Source organism: Cottoperca gobio, chromosome 14 (assembly GCF_900634415.1).
Source record: "Cottoperca gobio chromosome 14, fCotGob3.1, whole genome shotgun sequence".
Lineage (NCBI taxonomy): Eukaryota > Metazoa > Chordata > Actinopteri > Perciformes > Bovichtidae > Cottoperca > Cottoperca gobio.
In genome coordinates, this window is record NC_041368.1 from 23,116,933 (window position 1) to 23,137,746 (window position 20,814).

Genomic DNA, 20,814 nt, shown 5'->3' on the forward strand with positions numbered 1-20,814 from the left:
TTCTCCGTGCAGGTCGTCCAGTGATTTGCTGTATTTGTTCACATGTCGAGGAGCCTCTTCCAACGTCGCTAGTGTGGGGAAATGAGGGAACGATTTGTTTGACATCAGTGCATGAATGAATGTGTGAACAGGTAAATGTTGCAGAAGCACTTTGAGTGGTCGGACGACTAGAAAGACGAAGAAGTCCATTCATTTCCACAAAGCTCATATGCAACTCACACAGAGTTTAAAATCCAATGATCAGAGCAGCAATATGTAAATACATATATGATATAGTGTAAACTTGATGTCCTGTCACTGATCAAATATGGAAGCACTCTTTAACCAGCGGCTATCAGACGCAACTGCAGGTGTGTTGATTAATCCTCTTTTAAGTCATTGTTTTGGTTTTATGGATTTTATTTGATGTATTTAAACGTGACAATGAAGGAGCATGTTGCAGCTGAAGAGACTTATATTTGATTTCTCCACTGTTACCATAGCTAAAGGGAGACTCTAAATGCATGATAATGTATCTGTTGGATTTCTCAATAAAGAACTGACATATTAGCCATAAAACCTTTATAATGTGACACATTGGAAATACTGTGTTGTGCATGCTGCACTGCCCCCGAGTGGCCAAAACATTCATTTAAATAAGGTTTTAAATGTAGGACTTTAACTGGTAACAGAGTGTATGGACATTGTGATATTTCTTATTTTACTGAAGTAAAATATTATGTCAAATGTTGTTGTAAGGATGTTTTCTTTGGTGTGTTTGATTTAATATGAAAAATGGCAAATATTTTATAATAAATGTTTTATTTTTACTTGCTAAATAAATACCACATCCACAAATACAAATAAAATACAATTTTTTTTCCCGAATGAACTCCATAAATATGTGGATACAATATTCAAATAACTCTAAAGCAATGAGGACCGTGCTATTATACACAACTTGTGTGACCTTGCAGGACTGATTTTGGAGCATATCTGACTGAAGTTGGTGTTATGATTTAGACTTTAATGAAGAGCCTAGTTATCCGTGGTTATTTCCCTCCCTCTGTGTCTGTAACCTTGGGTTTTGTGTTGTTGTATTTTGTGTTACCTAACGCCTATGTATTGTGTATGATATGGTCTTTAATAAAGTAAAACATGTTTTAATGTAATAATAATATATTAATGTGCGTAATTCTTCCACTGAAGTTATAAAGACACCATCAATACGATATTGATAAATTTTTGAATTTATTATTATTATTATTTATTTGAATAGCCTTTTGTGCAAAGTTGCAATACAAGGTGTTTAACGATGCAATACAAATACAACAATACAATGAACATAGCACAGTAAAATAGGGTAGATAAACAACTCATTTACATTTGTATTCAGACTAAGAACATTTAAAATCCATCACTTATAAACCAAATAGTTCATTTTCAAGTGGTGTGCATCTCTCAGTAAGGTAGCTGCCCTTTCAAAACAAAAGCTTACGTTGTGTAACAATTCTACCGCCGTGTGAACCTTCTCACCGGAAGTGCCACCTTTATTCCGGCGCCGGGTCAAGACTCTTATTTTGACAGTCACCCTAGAAAGTTCCGTGTGTTTCCTTGCCTTTAGCTCGACAGTGGTGCTGCTGCTGAGCCTCAGCAGTGTGTGTGTGTGTGTTGTGTGGATGGTGGACTGTTCCCGGTGAAAAAAAAACACCGACCCCCCCCAGGCCGAATTAAAATGCCTCATCGCCGCGTGTAAACGGGCGAAACTCCGCGGAGGGGAGAGAGTCAGGTCTCCAGGCAGGTTTAGAGGAAAAATACAGGCAGGATGTTGCAAGTTTTAGCTTGTGGCGCCGTAGTTTTCCCGGGTCTCTTCTTCGCCTTCAGGAGGATCCTGCCGTGTGTGTTCAGACACTGGAGCGATGCCGACGTGGTGCTGATCAGCGAGAGGTAAACCAGCTAAATTAATCCCTTTTATGCAACATATCTTGAGAAAACATCACCTAACTCTTAGCTAATGTATAGCATTTGACCTTGTTTGGTGGCTTGTAACGTTAGCTAGTAACGTCCCCCCCGCGAACCCCCCCTCTCCATTCAGTTAGCTAGCTAATGTGTTATTTAATTTTTTACGTCACGTAACGTTACTACGGCTTACTCTTATCTATTTTGAATTACCAGCATATCAATTGTGTGTAATGTCAATTAATATGTTCCCATTTTTTAATTTTATTATTATTGCTTGTGTGCAAAATGGACACAGTAATCCCCAGATTCTTTACTAGGATGATTTTGCAAAACTATGTAGGAATATATAAATGCTAAAGTCATAGCCTAGAAGACTGACACATTAGTAGCACACTTAGCCTTGATAGACGTGCTATTAGAGGTTTCATTTGTGTGTGTATATGTATGAATTTAATCCGTTTTTTAGAAAGAACATAAAGTATCTATGAGTATTAAAAAGATTTACTAACATGCATGTATGTTTTCATGATGCTGCACATGCAATAAATGGTCTGGGACATCATTAAAGCCTTGCACCCACCAGGGGCCTTGTAACCGGTCCTCATAGGAAGTGATATTTGTGTTGCATGTGAGCAAACACAAGATCAATCCATGTGTTTATTATAAATGATGTGAACAAACAAAGGCGTTCCCTCTTCAGCCTCTTGAGTAACTTTGACATCTCATGGGTATTGCAACGTAGTAATAACTAATACAGTTTGTGTGTGTGGGTCAGTGTGACTTGCTCACATGTGCACAGCTCAGTTCAATGCTCATTTGTACACTGTCACTCTTGCTAATCCTCCTCTGAGCTCCGGTCAGGGTCGACTGCTGAGTTAGCTATGCACTGGAAAACCCTGAACCCTACTCCTGAATAACCCTTCTACTAATTTACTAATGCTCATCTAACGGAAAATGGTCTTACGAGCGTCCACACATCGGGGGATATCGCATGTTCGCGACATAACCAGTCTCCTAAGTCTACTGTATGTCCTCTAACACGCAGGTCCCGAGCCCGGATCACGCTGGTGTCTTTGGTTTGTCAGGAAATTCACCAGGTTTCACGTTCACCAAATGGTATTTTTAAAGTCCCTTTCTTAAATAGATATTTGTAGCATTCAAATAGTATATTAATAACATGTAATGAACCATAACAGGCAGCACATGTCAGTTAACCCTAACTTGGAGCTTGTGTATGTAAGGTAATGAGTAGCGGGAACATTTACATTACTATGAGACTTCCACTTAAACACCATGTTTGACAATCATTTAGCATTTAATATTTGTGAGTTAAAGGGATTCTGATGTAACACCTACTCTGGAGGACACGGATCGAAAGAATAAAGGTCAAAATCAAATTGGAAGATGTCAAGATATTAACTTTTAGTCCATAGAATGGGTCAAACTCCTAAAACAGTGGATGCTACAATTCCCACAATGCAATGCGATAGCATTCCTCGTGTAACCCTCTCTACGTGGTAAGTTCTCGCGTCTTCTGAACTTCACATCTCCAGTTTGTAATGCAGCCAATGGACCAACTGTACGTAAGCTGTAAGCTAACTAGGTGTGTGTGTGTGTGTGTGTGTGTGTGTGTGTGTGTGTGTGTGTGTGTTGTGTGTGTGAGCACTTAGAAAGGAGATTCATGAGGTTAAATTCTCCTTTTACGTTTTGTTTTCACAGGCTGAGTAGTATAATTATTAAACTGTTCTAGATTTGTAAAATTGTTTGGAATGCCCCTTTAATTGGAGGCACTCAGAGGGGGGTGCATCTGCGTTGTGAAGTGTAGGTAAAGTGATGTGTGTTTTCTATGACTCGTTTAACCTTATTTGTCATTCTATACCTCAAGATGTCTACAGTTGTGCAGAAATGCAGAGTCATGGTGGGCTGTGTCGGTGCTGCAACATTTGTGGACATTATTTCAGCCATATTCTAATTTTGTAAATAACGTTCTGCGTTTGCACCACAACCAAAAGCCTTTTGAGAATAAGAAGTGAGAATAATCCTCAATCAGAAGAGAAAAAGAGGCAGCAAAGGAAGCCTTTTCTCCTTATTTTAACTAACTTTATATTGCTAACAAGTACGGTGAACTGTAAGACTTGTGTGCTCACAACTAAGTAGTTTCAAGGATAAAAAATAGGGAGTCAACTTTGCTATTCTTACTCCTCATCGTGGGATACAAAATCTACATTTTGGTGTAAAGGAAAGGCGATGGTGTTAGTTCATCATCTGTAGGGCTGCAACTACTTATTGTTTGCGTTACCAATTCATCTGCCAGTTATTCTTTCTATTCAGCATTTTGTCTGTTTCCTGAAACACTTCTTCAAAGTGCTTTATCTGTGCGACCAATAGTCCAAAAGCCACATATATTTAGTTTACCTTGAGATAAGATATAGAAAAGCTATTGAGAGAGAACTATGTAACAGTTGACATTGAATCTAATCCATCTAGTGGCCATTTTAGATTATCAGCAAAAGATGTACTTTGTACATCTGGAGAACTTCCCTATAAGTGTCCCTTTGTTCCTGGAAACAGAGAAGTGGGGAATGAGTGTCAGACATGATGACCACCATGTCTGAACAAAACCATGTCATAGTACTGACACATCACTTGATTGACAGGTGATCTCTATGCAGCGATGCCCCGCTTTACGGCTGCAACTAACGTTTGTTTCATTATCGATTTCTTTATTTCTTTATAGTCATTTGGTTTATAAAATGTCAGAACATGAGGTCAGCAAACGTCTAGTTTTGTCAGTCAAACCCAAAGATTTCCACTTTAACATGTTTAAAAGCAGGAAATAGTTTTCATGTTCTGCCATTTTTCAATTAATAAAAAGAAGCTCTAATATAGAAGCGGGTTTAACGTTCACCTACTGTAAAGAACAACACCTCACGAGGGATTATAATGCTCAACATCACCGGCGCTCTCAGCTTAAGAGACTTATGGATGCCTTTTTTAAGTTTCATACAGCAGCCGTGCTCTTAATAAGGATTTATAGATGGTTAAGAATGCGTTCTTACTACACCGTTTAATCACAGTGGGTCTCACATTACCACCTCCCAAACACCTTCCATTGACAAATCTGTTTGACCTTAAAAGTCAGTAAGTTTTATGTCGACTCTTCAATGTAGTTAAAGTGTTTCGTACACCTGACTCAGCCCGGTATAATTACACCACAAGCTTAAAGGCCCTTAAAATGACCAACAGCACGTTTCTCAGTTAATATTTACCTCAGGGAAATTAAATTACATTTATATGATGATGTAAGTCACAGAAGGAAAGCGTCTTTTAATATGTTTCCCTGTATTTGACGGTTGTTTGCCTTTTGATGACCACTGACTAGCGGTCACAGTTAACCCACCTTTAGGGCTATTATAACTATTGATTGCGTAATCTAACGAGTTTGATTTAATTCTGTTTCTAATTGATTTAAGTGGTTAATTACAACTACCTAAGTGGATAAGGAACAATGCAGTTAGTGATGTTGCAGCATCCATTTGTACGATTGAGGGGTCGTGTGTGTGTGTGTGTGTGTGTGTGTGTGTGTGTGTGTGTGTGTGTGTGTGAGAGTGAGAGAGATCCTTCTTGCACTTTATCCTGTTTGCTTTTTTTTTTGCCTCTGCTGTCACTTTCTTTCGCTCTGCTGCTGCAGCGGCAATGCAACTACAGATTACGTAGCCCATTTACTGGAGGAGTAAAAAAGAGAAACAGCACTCCTGACTGTCAGACACTGTGCGTGTGACAGAACATGAAAGAGCAAGTTGTCCATGTTTAACAGAGCGGTCAGTAGGAAGACGTGGTTGTAGTGAAAGGGAAGCTGAGGTGGTTCGCCGGCCTGACACAGCAGGAAAGAAAAGACAACATTGCCGAACAAGGCAGCACAGCATTCTTCTCTTTCCCCTCTACACGCTACTCACCCCGTCAACCTTTCGTCAGCAGAGAGAGAGGGGGTTATTGGCGGACACACAATGAATGGGCTGTGTAAAATCTGGGTCTTGTGATGGAGTATGCGACCAAACGGTCCTAAAAGGCAGCGAGGCGTGGGGGTAAAATGTGTGTGTGTGTGTGTGTGTGTGTGTGTTTCTGGGGGTAGAGTTCGTATGGGACGGAGCGAGAGAGCGAGAAAAGCCAGTGAGTCCTTTCCAGCTCAGGCCTGTGGATTTGTCGTTGCTGGTCACGTGGCCTCCGTTGCCTTGCCGATGCCGGTGTCATGGCCGCATTCCCATGGAGATTGGTGCGAGGGGACAGCAGGTTCAAGCAGGAAGCCGACGCAACAAATAATCTTTTGTTTCTCAATCGTGCCATTTGCAACACACAATTTACCCGTTAAAAAAAGAGAAAGAAAGGATTTTATTGGCCTCGTAAAACTGGGCGTTATTTACAGCAGGACTAAAAGTCTTAAGCTTTTCTTGCGCGACGGGAATTCACCGTTCGTCTCGGTTCCTGTTAAGACTTGACCGCCTGGGTAGGGGTCCGGTTGGCTTTGAGACAATATGTCCAATTCCCGCGTGGATCAATGGAGCGTTGCGATCAGCTCAGATGTTGTAACTAGACTACACGGAAGATTCTGATTGCCAGAAACGGGAAGGGTTCATCCTCCTGGGAGCATAAACGGCACATGTTGATACTTCCTGCGTACAAAAGATCATTCTGACAATTCGAGGAAATATTTGTTTTTGAGATGCCATGTCAGGGACAAAACAAGTCACGACCTGGTGATCAGTGTAGAGGAAAGGTCACTGGTCATATTAGGAGTTCTCCACTAAGGACAGTTAATATCTAATCCAGATTACATGTCGGCCCAACCTGTAGTTTGAGCTAGATGAACAGAGCAGCTGACTTTCCTCACTTTGCCGACAGGACAGAATCTTGGTGAATGATTATATTTCTGATGTTGACCTTCAAACCCCATAATGATCCTTCCATAATCCTTTTTCTATTTGTAAAAGTGTAGCTTCGGGAGTACAGTCCTAAGGGGTATTTATGCAAATATCATTCATTTCTGGTGCTAAAGTGAATTGAGCTCAAATATGTGTCCTGTCCTAATAAAGTAGAAATCCCAAACAAGGTCTACAAACCACACATTCAAAATGAGTTTCTCTTTCCTAACCTGTGTTAGTCTCATTCATGGCTGTAGGTGGTGATGAGTGGGCAGTGAACGTAAACCAGACCGACAAGGTGCAGTGGAAAGCTGACACAGTGGTGTGTTAAAGGGGCGACTGTCTATTATAGCTGCAGTGAGTGTTGGGGAATAAATTACATGTTTTCTGATTTCAAAGCGGCTTACTGTCCGTGCTGCCAAGTTGGAGAACAGCCAGGAAGAGAGCTTGTCTGAGCAAAAGCGGCCATTCATAGTTTGAACAAATTGGTGATATAATCCAACGTTCTGTGTTGAAATGGCCAGAAATTAATTTTGAGCATCTCTGTGACTGTAAACTGAACATTTCTGAAGTTTTTTTTCCCCATTACAGCTACATAACATTACAGTCGGTGAGGTTTTTAATGTACAAGTTCATGGCTTGTGAGTAAACTCGTTATGCCACCGCACACAGTGACACTTCAAATAGAGATGTACCAGGTTCTCCTATGTCACAGGTCTGTTTATAGACGAGGACAGTCTAGGCCAAGCACTGCTAATCCCATGATGGCACACTGGACGTGTAGGTCTGACTGCTCGAGTTGTTCACCTGAAGGGACACTTTTTCCCCAAACTTGACCTCGATTTGTTCGGGTTTTTTACCCTGTTCATAGCTACCAATCACACGGACGGGCCAACAAATCAAATATGATTTTATTGGGGCAAAGTTATGCTTTGAGCTACATGCTCATGTCAACAGACATAATGTTCACCATCTTAGCGTGTTAGCATGCTAACATTGGACCCACATGGCTAAAAACACAAGAAATAAATCCCCTGATGGTAAACTCGATGCTGTAGTGTAATTAACGAATGTTCATGAATGTTATTGGCTCTTTCTCTCTAAATCTTTTTATGTGTCTCTTTCTCAGGCTGGTGTCCTCCATCCATGCCGTCATGGCAACCACGGCGGGAGTCATCGTTGTGTCTTCATGCCGGGGCAGCGTCATTAACGACAGGTTAGACTTCCTTTCATTAATCCCCTTCACCGAACCTGTGGTTACACCTCTGAATCATTACACTCTCTTACCTGCACTCATCAGGGCCATGGCAGAAGGTTGAGTTATACGATTTATAAACGGGATGCCATTTAGTGACGTGGAAGTTAAGAAAAGTTCAACTTTATGCAGACGTTGCTTGACCCGTGGTTGTCTAGGCCTTGGCGATGAAACCAGAGCTATGTGTATATATACAGCCCAATATCACAAATTACACATTTGTCTCAGGGGGCTTTACAGATGACATACGACACCCTCTGTCCTTGGACCCTCTTAGCACACAAGTGAAAGCTCCCCAAAATAAACACTACAAATGTTAGAAACCTCATGGAGAGACTGAGGAGGACGCACAAACCCCAAGCGTGCTCCCTCCCTGATTAAGTCTGATAGATATCAGCTTTGGACAGAAGCGTCTGTAATGTAATGTAAAACAGTTGTGTGTGTGTAAACAGGAAAACTGCCGAACCAAGAGCAGGAATATAACAAACTTCAGTGTTTCCAGCAGCCTCGTCTCGACAGTATAATGGCTGCACTATACAGTGGAAACAAGGGTTACCAGTGTACCTACACTAGGGTGAGCCAGGGTTTAGTCTGCCCTGAATATCCTTGAAGATAAAACGGTTGTACCGCCGCGCTATATCTGTGCAATACTCTTTACAGCTGGACTATCTTGAGATATGACTGTACCTCTTTATGTCATAGATAAGTCACAAACTTTACCCCATGAGATTGAGTTGATATTACGTGTAATATTAAGAAGGTGGTTCCTCAATGCTTAAGCAATTGTTATGTCATGTGCAGTCTGGATTGAAAGCTCTGCCTCCACAGCAGCCACCTGGCAGCAAGTTAATGTTAGCATAGCATTAGCCTCCCGGTGCAGTTTAGGGAAGTGTTACGCTAAGCTAATGCTAGCATATTAATCCTACTGAGTCAGCGACGAGACCCGGGCAGGCCCAGTTTCAGGCTGCTAATCTTCGCCGCCCCGCCCCTTCACCCACACAGCTTAATTCCTTCACAACGCTGCTCAGTTCTGCTGTCCTGTGACATGCACACGGCCTGCAGCTTATGAGACACATGCTCCAGAGTCAGACCCATGAGTACTCTAATACTCCATCACAATCTGTCATTTTATTTAGCTGTCATTGCTTTCATTTGCAGTAACTTTTGCAAGGTTTTGTAGCGGGAACATCCTGTAATACTGAGGAAACGGTGTTTTAGAAAGCTAAGAGAGCTGGCTCCATGCCCGTATGTGGAGCTTATTCTACCCCATGCTAACACGAGGATGATTTTGGTATCTGTGTTCTGAACAGTTCTACTGACTTAGTAGCAAGTTAATAAATCCCTTAATGGAAAATCTTGGTTTATATCAATTTGGGCCATTTGCTTAGTGTCGGCCATCTTTCCTATCAGTTATCATGACATATTGTACTCTCAAGGTAAAGACTGCGATGTGGGAACATGAGCAGACATCACCATTTACAGACCCACTTCCTTGTGGAAGTTTGACCCTCTTTACTTTCCGTAGACTGCAAGGGATTGGCTGGACCCTCTAGAGCCCAACTCATTTCTTTAAGGCCGTTACTGATATTCATTTTTAAAGGATCTTTTAAAAGATACAGTATCTTTGACATGTCTTATATTACAGCCAACATATACTGTATGCTGATAATGATAAGCTTTCTTTATCATTCGAACCCTGACACTTTTGTTTTTACCTCCAAATAAAGTGGTTTAGATAATCTGCCTGAGCTGTTGGTTTGTTTCAAACCTGTCTGACCGCTGGTGTTTCTTGCCCCTCTCCAGGTTGGCAACCAACTCTTGGCTTTTGGCTGCCATCCGTGGCAAGCACTTTTTTACCGTATAAATAAATAGTGACAGCAAAACATAAACCCGAGTCTTCAGCTGTGTGAGAGGGGATTCTGCTGTCTTAGCAGAGTCGAGACAGTCGAGGTCATCTCTGAAGTTTAGATGATAAAGAAGCTGACGTTGGCGGCACTTTAAGGATTCACAATCCAAGACTTCAACGCCAAAGGGCCAAAGGATCCGTGGTGTGGATTCAGCACAAAGGGCCTGAGAAGCACATTTTAAAGGGAGAGAACGAAAGAAAAAGCAGTGACTTGCTGGATTTATTTTTGAGGGATCTGTGAAGAACATGCAGCACGGCTGGTGTTTTGTATCCCAGAAAATCTAAACAAAATGTAAACAAGGTGCAGTGATAGATAGATACTTTATTTATCCCGAGGGAAAGTCAGACATCCAGTAGCTTAAAACATGACATACCACAATTACCCATCTTAGCCCTGAACAAATAGCGTTCGTATATTTATTAGGATCAATGCATCGATTCAATGATCTAATTTCATTGATGCAAAGTAAAAGCTTTTATTTTGAAATTCCCATGGCATGTCTGGGTCCCCATGTCCGTCCAAGCATACCACCCCCCCCCCCTACAGAGCCCAGTAATTAAATTGTCAAATCACATTTTAGTTGATTTTGTGAGTTAATATAAATGTAACTGATTGTGTTTAATGGCCGTTTGATATCGTCTCATATCGATCGCCTGAATTGAATCTAATAGAAAGTGAACCGCGGCACTTTGTGATGGCAGCAAATATGGTATTGTTGTCCAAAGAATTGATATAATATCATGATTAAACTTATGATTTACACCCTTTATATGTATAAGGGAAAGACGTCTTTTGCCTTTAAAAACCAGTTCACGGTATTTTCCAGTGCCCTTAATACAGAAAGTCTATGAACATGTAGCCTTCTCTCCCTGAGCTGTTTGTTGTGCCTTACTGCTCTTAATCTCCATTCTCCGACCTTAAGAGCTGAAGATCCAATGAGAGGTCAGAGGTCAGTAGCTCAGCTCTGCCCTGCAGCTTTACTCCATGCTGTCCACATAATTAACCATCATGGTAATCGGTGCTCATTAGAGTGCTGCAGCCATCCAAGCTGTTTGTTGTACTGTACTTACATAAGCCTGCCTTAAAGCCTTTGTATGTTTCTTTGAGAGAGGCGAGGCATATAGGTTAAATGTGTTTCTGTGTGCGGTTACTTTTACTGAAACTAACGGTCGTTTAGTGTACTATCTACTCTAATACTACTTAATCGTTAACTCATCATCGACTGTGCGATGGCCTATTTGGCCGGCTTTACTTTATGTAAGAGTGGTAAAGTTAAGGACGGCTGATTCTCATCATTTAGTTTTCTTTTCTTCCGGTATCTTATAATTCGATTAGGGTCATAACTCGAGTTTAAAATCAATTCAGTACATCAGGGCACTGATTTCAGGATCGTGTGTGTGTGTGTGTGTTGTGTGTGTGAGATTATAGAGTTTTTATACTTGAACTGATGTAAACACACAAACCTAAAACATAAGGTAACATATATTAATGCTAAACAAAAAAATGCAACATAAACACTTTTTAATAGAAACATTTTATTTTAAGAGACATGTGCCCCCCCCCTCCCCCCTCTTCTTGCACACAGTGCGTCATGTGGAGTAGCTCACACTTTCTTAGCGCTTTAGCTTGACTCAATGGATTTCCCCGCTAATGCAAACATGGCGTAATCATTGTCACATGACAGAAGCATGAGATGCTAATCTTAACATGACTAACTTTGCGTGTATTTTGTTTGTGTTCTTCCTCAGGCACTGGCTGACCACCTACTTTGTCATCTGGTTTGGTGTGCCCTACATGACATACGACATCTTCGCCATGTACCTCAGTCACTACCACCGCTTCCGCGTCAAAGGGCACGAGGACTACAAGCAGCATTCACTGAAGACCGTGAACTCCTTCGTGCGCAGAGAGTTCCTGCTGGTGTTGCATCACATCGCCCTGCTCACTATCCTGCTGCCTGTCACACTGGTGAGGAGGGGAGGGAGGGGCGGTTTGAAAAACGAGAGGGGATTGAGGCGGTGTCGATGAGGTCTTGTTGTCGGTAGTCAAGGCCAATAATTAAGATCAAAACTGAATGTAATGCACGCAGCGCTGGTATTGATGGATCACGCGCTTGCTGCAGTAGCTGCTGGTAGGAATCACTGTCCTGCAGTGCTGCCGCTGAAACGATGAGCTGAGGGATTACTGGATGTTTACTACAACTGGGTCTTGTGCGGTTGTTCAATGCGAGACAAAGACGCCAATGTGCCGCTCTAAAATAAATATATTTGTGATTTTACTGTCTAAAGCTGCTATTAAGCTCATTACTGGTGCACATGCAGTACGGTGTGTTGTAGTGCTGCAGCTATCAAGTATTTTACTGATTTAATTGTAGATAAATACTTTTGATTTATTAAAATTAACAAGATTTCTCCTTTTTTTAATTTATAAAAATGTACATTTCTATTGCCTAAATTGAATACAGTGATTATATTATTAGTGCCATATATTATATTATATTATATTATGGGTTTATAATAAAAATGATAATAATAATATAATAATAATAATATAATTATAATAATATAATAATAATAAAATAATAATTATAATAATATAATAATAAAATAATAAAAATAAATAAATATAAGATGTATGATTTATGGGCTACTCGTATGCATTGAACTGTGATGAATTCACCAAATTTAAGCTCTAAAAGAATTAAGAGATCAAATGTTTTTTTGTTTTCCACAATAGTAAACTGCATATATTTGGGTTTTAAATTATTATTCGGAGCAAATAAGGAATTTTATTTTGTCAAATTGCTTTGGGAAGTTATAATGGCTGTTTATTTCATAAACCAAATGTGTGTTCTCCACTTCTCAGGCAGCCATTGGTACAGAAAAACAAAAGCTCAGAGTTGAATCCGGCTTGTAATGAGTCGTGTGTTCTCTCTGTCCGCTGCCAGTAATGCGATATGAATGTGGGCTGTAATGTAGTGCATTGTTTACAAATCAATCCTGGCTTTAAGCTGCATTATCTCCTAATGATTACTTAAGAGGAAACAATAAAATAGACATGATGCTCACTGTTATGGATTACCAATCAAGTAATCTTTCAGATTTGAAGCTGTAGGCCTGCTGATAGAAACGGACCAACAGGCTGTGACTGTGGAAGCATATAAAGAAATGTACATTATTGTGCAAACATGCTAACCCACCTGCGTCTATTATCTCACGTGCTTCCTGCAGACATACTGCACATAACCAGATCATCTCGACAACATGGCGTACACGTGAACAGTTAGAACTGCAGGTTGACTAGTCTGTGAAACCCGTAGTAGTTATATAGCACATTTAAACACCACCTGCGTCCACCCTGTGAATGCTTTTTGAGGAGAGATTGTCCTGAGAGCACGCAGCGGTGTCCCCGTTGGAACAGCGTGTCTCGCTCCTCGCTAGATGAAGAGTCTTTTCACCTACTTTAGCTGCTTCCACCAACGACTGAGTCCCACTTCTTTAACAACTGAAGTATTGGTCAAACTCTAAATATGAAGTTCTCAGGTTAATACTTTACTGTGTGGGACATCTACTCTCCTACTTGGTCAGGTCAAAGGAATAACTGGTGCTCAGGCCAGAAAGGAAAGAGAAAAGTAATTTAGCAATTATTGATTTACTTTGAGGAAATTAAAGGTTCAAACGTCCTTGAATTGTAAGTGTTGCAGAATGAAAGCTGCAGGTTGTTTTCTGCTCAGTTCAATGTGGAAGATAAGATCTCAATGTATGATGAAGCACAGGAAAAACAATGAGTGGATGAATATACAGTGAAGGCAGAAAGACGACCATTTTAGTGTAGTGTATGAACGCCAAATTGGAAACTTACTGAACTGTTGAACCTGCAGCAGTAAAGCATGTGATGAAGTTCATAATAGATCTCCACTTTATACCGTATCGGTTGTTTTCAGAGCCTTCTCATTTCTCGAGGAAATCTACTTAATCATGCACTTGTATGTTTTTATTCAGGAGCTTCTACTTCCTGCCGATAGAGTATTTATACGCCATAGAGTTTACAGAAACGTGGAACGTAGCCACTCTCCTCTCCAAGTAGTATCCCAGGTTAGCAGGACAGGTGCAGTTTGAAACCCGGCCCTTTTGTTTGCAATATGAGATCACATTACTCTACATTATTCAGCTCCAGCTGCAGTCATCTTCTCTTTTCTCTAAACTCACCACCCCTCCCTCTGACTCTCCTCTTGTTCCCTCACTGATCTGCTTTGTGCCACTCTGGCTCGCCTGGGTAACACATGAGCTGGTGGAGTCATCCAGCAAGCTTGTTAAAGGGAAGTTTCGTGAGGAGGAGGAGGAGGAGGAGGAGGAGGAAAAAGCATGGTTATTATGTGGTAAATTGGAAAATGAGCCTGAAGTTGAAGCTTTTGATTTACCAGTTGAGCTTCGTACCAACTTTTAAATTATGCTCACAAGTAGTGATGCTCCGATTTCATCCATCAGATCGCTATCTGACTTTATTACGAAGATCTCTGCTTTATGTGACCAATCGAAATGACATGCAGTCTGTACCATTATAAAACCCACTGTGTCCCACTGCAGTCATTACGTGCTGCCAACTTGATGTGTTGGCAGATACCTTGAGTTTCAAGTATCGCAGGGGAGAGAAAAAGTTGAATGTTTGCCTCCGTCGTCAAAAGGTTTGGGTTTGGCCAAACGGATATCGGCGATTTTTTTAAAATGAGATTATGAGCTCAAAGTTGAACCACTGCTCCTGAGCCAGTGGAGATGGATCAGGCGTCAGTTCAGTACTTCCAACCAGGAAGAGACCTGATGGATCAGGCGTCAGTTCAGTACTTCCAACCAGGAGGAGACCTGAAGGCAGACCTAGAACACGGGCCCCATTTACATCTGCCATCAAAGTGTTGTATCTAGATATGATGAAGCTGCGCCGAGGAGCTGCACGCCGTCCAAAGCGCACCGCAGGACGGGTAGACATTTTGCAGAGGTTTATCCGCTGTTTGAAATTAAGTTCCGGGAAGTGGTTTCAATTTCGATTAATGCGTTTTGGGTGCATTACACCTGTACTTTCATGTGGTCAAGAACCTTCCTATTGCAATCCGATCACCCAAAACGCCTTTTAATTCAAAGTGTAAGGGACGGCCACACTGACCCACGGATTACCTCAGAACACACAGAAGGAACTTGTGTAGAAACGACATGTGACTGGTGAAAAGCGCCGATAATGACTTTGCCGTCACCACGACCGGCTCATTATACTTTAGCTTTGTATTTACACAGGTTTTTAATGATGATTACATCAACATCTAGTGGAGAGTGCTGGGTTTTTACAGGTGGGACGGTGTGCAGTCATACATGAGATTGATTTAATGTTCATGTCAACCCTTTTAGCTCGTGGCTAACCCTGACGCACGTGTTGTAAATGCAACCTAATTTGCACACAGGCTAATGTATATAGCAGAACGTTCAAATAAATCCTTGGACAGATGGTAAGCATTAGACGCTATCAACCACAAGTACACTGAGTGGCTGCAGGCAAACTAGGTGAGGGGAGTGGTGCATTATAATGGTGTGTTGCGGCTCACAACCCGGGTCAGTTTAAGCTCATTGTCGCATTAAAATGAGAGGATAAAGACTGAAACCGCCCTGTTAAGAAGTCTTATGTGGCCTCTTATTGTTTACTAAGCAACATCCATATAAGACACACTCAAAACAACAGTTTTTCAGCAGTGTCGTAATTGTTTAATATGGATTTGGAGTAAAGTTTAAATATGCCAGTGGGATGAGGTAACCAGGTAGCTTGTTAGGTGTGGTGTTAAGTTCCCCTCGGTGATTCTTTCGTGGGCAGATGGCAAGGCCACGACTGCAGCCGCTCATGCTTTATTCATCATCGGCACACAGCAAGCTAGGCTACCAGACAGCGCTCGTCTTTTGTCTGGAGTCTCTTTATCCATCTCCACTGACTCACCTATTCTAGGATGGCCTCTCTAACTACACAGCACGGTGCGACTGGTCAATATTTGAAAGCTTGATTCATTACTTATGTAAAGGACATCACTCCCTCCTCGGCCCCGGCTCGTCTCGAGCTACTTTTTGTTTTGTTTTGGCCATGTTGAAGTTGTGGTACAATAAGACACCCGCCTTTGTGGTTGTGTCATTGTACAAACAACATAGAGACAGTCATACCAATATCCGCTGAAGGATTTTACGACCGGGTGTCGGCCTTAAATTTAATCCACCTGCATCTAATTTAGGATTGAAACATGCGCAGTATCTATGAGCGTGTGAGCACAGATCATACTTTCATCCTTGCTCAAGAGACTACCAAACATAGTTTGACTTTTTGAATGTATTTATTGGAAAATAAATGTGAAATATTTACTTTTAGAGTTTCTAGGAATGTGCTAAACCGACTTGTCGAGATTGGTGTTGCTCCAGTTTGCGGTAACGGATCTTGATACTCCAAAGTCTGCATTTCTGGACCACATGCAACAACGTGGGCCGATAAGGGCCTTCCCATATTAAAGGCTCCCCAAAAGAAAAGCTAAGCAATGTTTTTGGAGTTGTGAACCAGACGAACCTCCTCATCTCCAAAAGTTCCAAATATCACAGAGACGCGTCAAGTTTACAAGGTGTTTGTATTTTAAGTGGTTACCAGAGACGGGTAAATATATCCCTTGAGTTGGACCGATATCAAAGGCGTTGTAAAGGTGGTCGTCCCGTATAAATCAGCAAAACATTGGCTCTTGTCAGCAGCCTGGATATGTTGCAAGTAACCAGGAGGTAAATAAATAGACATATAAATATAGTTACTGTTAATCCGGCACATTATTGTGCTCCTGGCGGTTTGTTGCAGCCCTATATTACACAAAACACTAAATATAGTGTACGTATAACTACATAAAACTAAGAGCCCCTTCAGTCCAAATGTACCAGAACCCACCTTGAGAGACGCGTGTTTAAAACTTGGTTTTGTCCGATGTCTTTTGAAGCCGCTCTGTTCCAGAAAATGTCCTTGAATGTCAGCTGTGTGTTTTCTTTCCGTGCTCATGCTTGTTTGCTCACTCTGTGTGCTCTGTTTGTCTCTTCCTCAGTTCTTCAGAAGGGAACAGGGGGATTTCTTCATCGGCTGCTTGTTTCTAACCGAGCTCAGCACACCCTTCGTCTCCCTGGGCAAGATACTTATTCAGGTGAGACAACACAAACATTTTAAGTTTGACCAACATTACCTTGTAGGCAGGTCAACTGCCATGCATCCAAGTTGGGCAATCAGTTTGCTAAACAAGCAGCGATTGTCCAATCAAATGGATTTAACAGCGTCTTCTCCTAACGTAATCTTCAAAAGTTCTTATGTCTGGTTAACATACTATCTAGGAACCAGCCATTCAACCAGCCAAATCCAAGGATTAGATTACGCAAAAAAAAAAGGCTAGCCCGTGTTTCCTGGGGTTGGGTCGGTGTAGAATAGTTCAAACCGGTTTGATAAGGCAAACGCTGGGCCGGACCGGTATAACGTATTTACCTTTAGGTGTGGCACTTGACTCATCAGACCATGAGTTGTTTTTCCTGCAGTGTTTACATATTATCTGTTTTGATCTGATGATCCAATCTAATTTTAAATTTGCAAGAACGTATCAGCCGGTTTACAACCCAACTAATTTGGTCATTGTGGATGCTTCTATATCAGGGTTTAGGAAAACGTTCGCGGCTCAGCGTCACACTGGGACATGCAGCTGAGTCTTGTCAACATGTATGTAGCTTTCAGCGTTCTCGTTTTCAACAAGTACACTGGAAACCTCTAGAAGTCAGCCGGCGGCGGCTACCAACTCATGCGGCTAACGTTAGCTTAATTAGCTAGCTACCATCGTTATTGTCCTGCGATGGATATTTGGTTTACAGTAAAGGGCAGAAACACAACATACAAGAGGACATTTGACATTAATCACAACAGTTACAACAAACAACCAAGTAGGACAAGGTTGCATCTGTCCGTTGTAAAGGGTAGCCATGATAAAGTGCTGCTGAGCAGTGAAGTCGACGTTCAGTGCAAATCAAGCTCATTTGTTGCACTTGGAACAACGGAAAATCATATCAAATTCTCCACTTTAAAGTGGAAACTTTCAATTTACAACCAAATACTGATAACGTGCTATAAAGGGAAACCTGCGCAACATGTACTCTCTTAAAAACATCTCAAATAGGGGATATATGCAAAGTTCCTCTATTATTACAAGAGTGCAAAGCACAGCAAGTGCTAACTTTTAATGAATCCATCATTCTACTACTACAAATGTCTAAATACGTTATACTATGTGTAAAGGTCTACCTAATCTACCGTATCCTTTGAAACGATACTTTTATGGTAATAAATAGTATTTATTTTAAACTGTCAGAGATGCTGTTAAAGCAATAATGCTGCGTATTTCACACACACACGCAGTAAAGTATATTTGATATGAACTTGAGCCGCAGTGTTTGTGACGCTCTGCCCGGGAAAAAGAAAGTAATTCATCCCGTTTCTTTTAGCCGTTCCTTCTCAGGTGATGTGCAGCTCCTTGCATCATCAAAAACCTGAGTATCTCCATTTCATTTGGGATGTAGCTTGTCACTGTACCATCAATAATTAAAGTGCATGGCTCACTAACAAAAAACAAGAAAACCACATCAGTCATTGGTTCGCTCTCCCGGCCTCTTAACCCATTAACGGCAGTTAAGGCCTTCATTAGTCGCACTCGTACAGCGGGCATCACATCCTGCACTTTGACAAACACGTATGTGCTGCACAGTCGGTTTCAAGTAAAGCTGTTATCTAAGAATAGAGGAGCTTTACTTTGTATCCCAGTGAAGTCAGTGGGCTCCCAGGTCTTTGCTGACATCTGGTGTCAGCAGAGGAAAAGAGCAAAGCAAAGCTCCACTGCTCGTCTCTGTCGTCCTTTGGACGAGCTCAGCACTAACGGACGTTTTTACTGCTCTCACCAGCCGTGTTGCTTCTTATTGATCTGTGTTGTGCAGACGGGGCAGCGGCTCCCACAGTCTTTCACATCCACCAGGAGAAGGAAGTCATAGAACACACGTTGTGTTGTTGTTTGTAATGACTGTAAATAATGCTGAAGAGGTAGCAACAACAGGAATTAAGATCTCATAAAGTAACGTCACTGAAAAACATAAGTGTGTTTTCTTTACTGTATTATTTATTTAAAAAATGAAAAACAAAATAATTAAATTCACCAGTGTATGATGCCTTTGTCTAAGCTTTATCCAAGGAAGGTAACATGCTAACGTTAGCATGCTAAAGTTACATGCATGTATACAGGAAGCACAAATGTAAAAGTATTGGAGGTCCAAAGTCTCGGTTTCATCCTCTGGGGACTATGAATGTCTGAACCCAGCTTCTAGACTCTTCTTTGGAAAACATTTGTGTGGACATTTTTGGCTTAAAGGGACAGTTCGCCACTAAAATACATGTTTATTTAGTGCAATTTATCAATCTAGATTGTTCTGGTGTGAGTTGCCGAGTGTTGGAGGTATCCAATAAAGATGTCTGACGTCTCGAATGTAATACCGAGATGGCACTTTGATTGTGGAGCTCAAAGCGGCCAAAAAACGAGAAGCTCATGTTTGTGACGGCGTGAGAATCAAACATTAATGGCGTCCTACTCGGCTGAGCTGTGAGCTAGCTCAGGCGAGGCGTCCATCAGTAGATGCACAGGTGACAGGTTCTACGTGAAACTGTGGATTATCTTGACTACTCAAGATACAATTTCTAGGAAGAGACGTTGCTGTTTAGTAAAGAAATGTTGCCGCTTCGAGCACCGCCAGCAAAGTGCCATCTCGTGCCATTATATTGGAGAGAACAGGGACATCATTTCTATTTCAATGCTACTTTTAAATGTTCTCATCGTCCACGTCCTCTCTCTACCCCTCCCTCTTTGTTTTGTCTCCATTAGCTCAGCCTCCAGGAGTGCTGGCTGCACAAGGCCAACGGCGGGATGGTACTGCTCACCTTCTTCATGTGCCGCATCGCCCTCTTCCCGTACATGTACTGGGTGTACGGCCGCCACTACGGCATCCCGCTCTACAGCGTGCCCTTCCACCTGCCGCTGTCCACCAACCTGGGCAACTTTTGCATCCTGGCACCGCAGGTCTACTGGTTCGTCCTTCTTTGCCGAAAGGGCTACCGCCTGTACCGGCGCAGCCGTATGCCAGACTCGTCTCCTGCGGCCCCTGTCACTGACAATTCTAAGGATGATTGATATCCAGTTCACGATTGCTCGCTCAAGCCGCACACTCAGCTACTAACGCAACTACTTCTGCAAAGGCACTAGTTTGACTTAACACATTTCAAACCCCACCATTGTACTGTAGTACACCAGGACTGCCTGCTCTTGTCCCACAACTCCTGGGCATTTTCCGCACACTTTAAATCCTCTGTTACAAAATCTGCTGCCTAAGTGGACCTCTCCACCGATCCAGTTCTACTACTGAAGTTTGATGATTTGGGTTTTGTTTTTCGTTGTTTTTTTTTTTGGGGGGGGGGGGGGGGGGGGATTTTGGCTCTTGCCTGGATCTTGTTGAAGTGCTGCACTGCGTCTGTCAACATTTACAACACTGAAGAAGGCTCGTGTTTGCTTCACTGAGAATAAAACGTGGAGTAAAAGCACCAGAAAGTGAAGAAGAGCTTCCATGGAGAGACATTCTCTTCTCTCTCACTCCGACTGTGTTTACAGCCTCTACTGATTTGGAAGGTCTGTTACAGTGTGTGTGAGAGCGGCTGACGCGACAGGTTG

The 20,814-nt window shown here is 41.8% G+C and overlaps 1 protein-coding gene across 1 annotated transcript; it reads left to right on the plus strand.

Moving 5' to 3' along the window:
• The first annotated feature begins 1,613 nt into the window (after positions 1 to 1,613).
• Positions 1,614 to 20,523, plus strand: tlcd3a (TLC domain containing 3A). The gene is made up of 5 exons (XM_029448646.1): positions 1,614 to 1,926; positions 7,990 to 8,076; positions 11,771 to 11,990; positions 17,122 to 17,217; positions 19,975 to 20,523. The coding sequence occupies exons 1-5, from the start codon at positions 1,805 to 1,807 to the stop codon at positions 20,278 to 20,280; spliced, it is 831 nt and encodes a 276-aa protein (XP_029304506.1). The 5' UTR covers positions 1,614 to 1,804; the 3' UTR covers positions 20,281 to 20,523.
• Positions 20,524 to 20,814: the final 291 nt, after the last annotated feature.

Coding starts and splice junctions, on each gene's coding strand:
- tlcd3a (XM_029448646.1), top strand. CDS start 1,805: ATGTTGCAAGTTTTAGCTTGTGGCGCCGTAGTTTTCCCGGGTCTCTTC. Junction 8,077..11,770: donor GGCAGCGTCATTAACGACAG/GTTAGACTTCCT, acceptor GTTCTTCCTCAG/GCACTGGCTGACCACCTACT. Junction 17,218..19,974: donor TGGGCAAGATACTTATTCAG/GTGAGACAACAC, acceptor TGTCTCCATTAG/CTCAGCCTCCAGGAGTGCTG.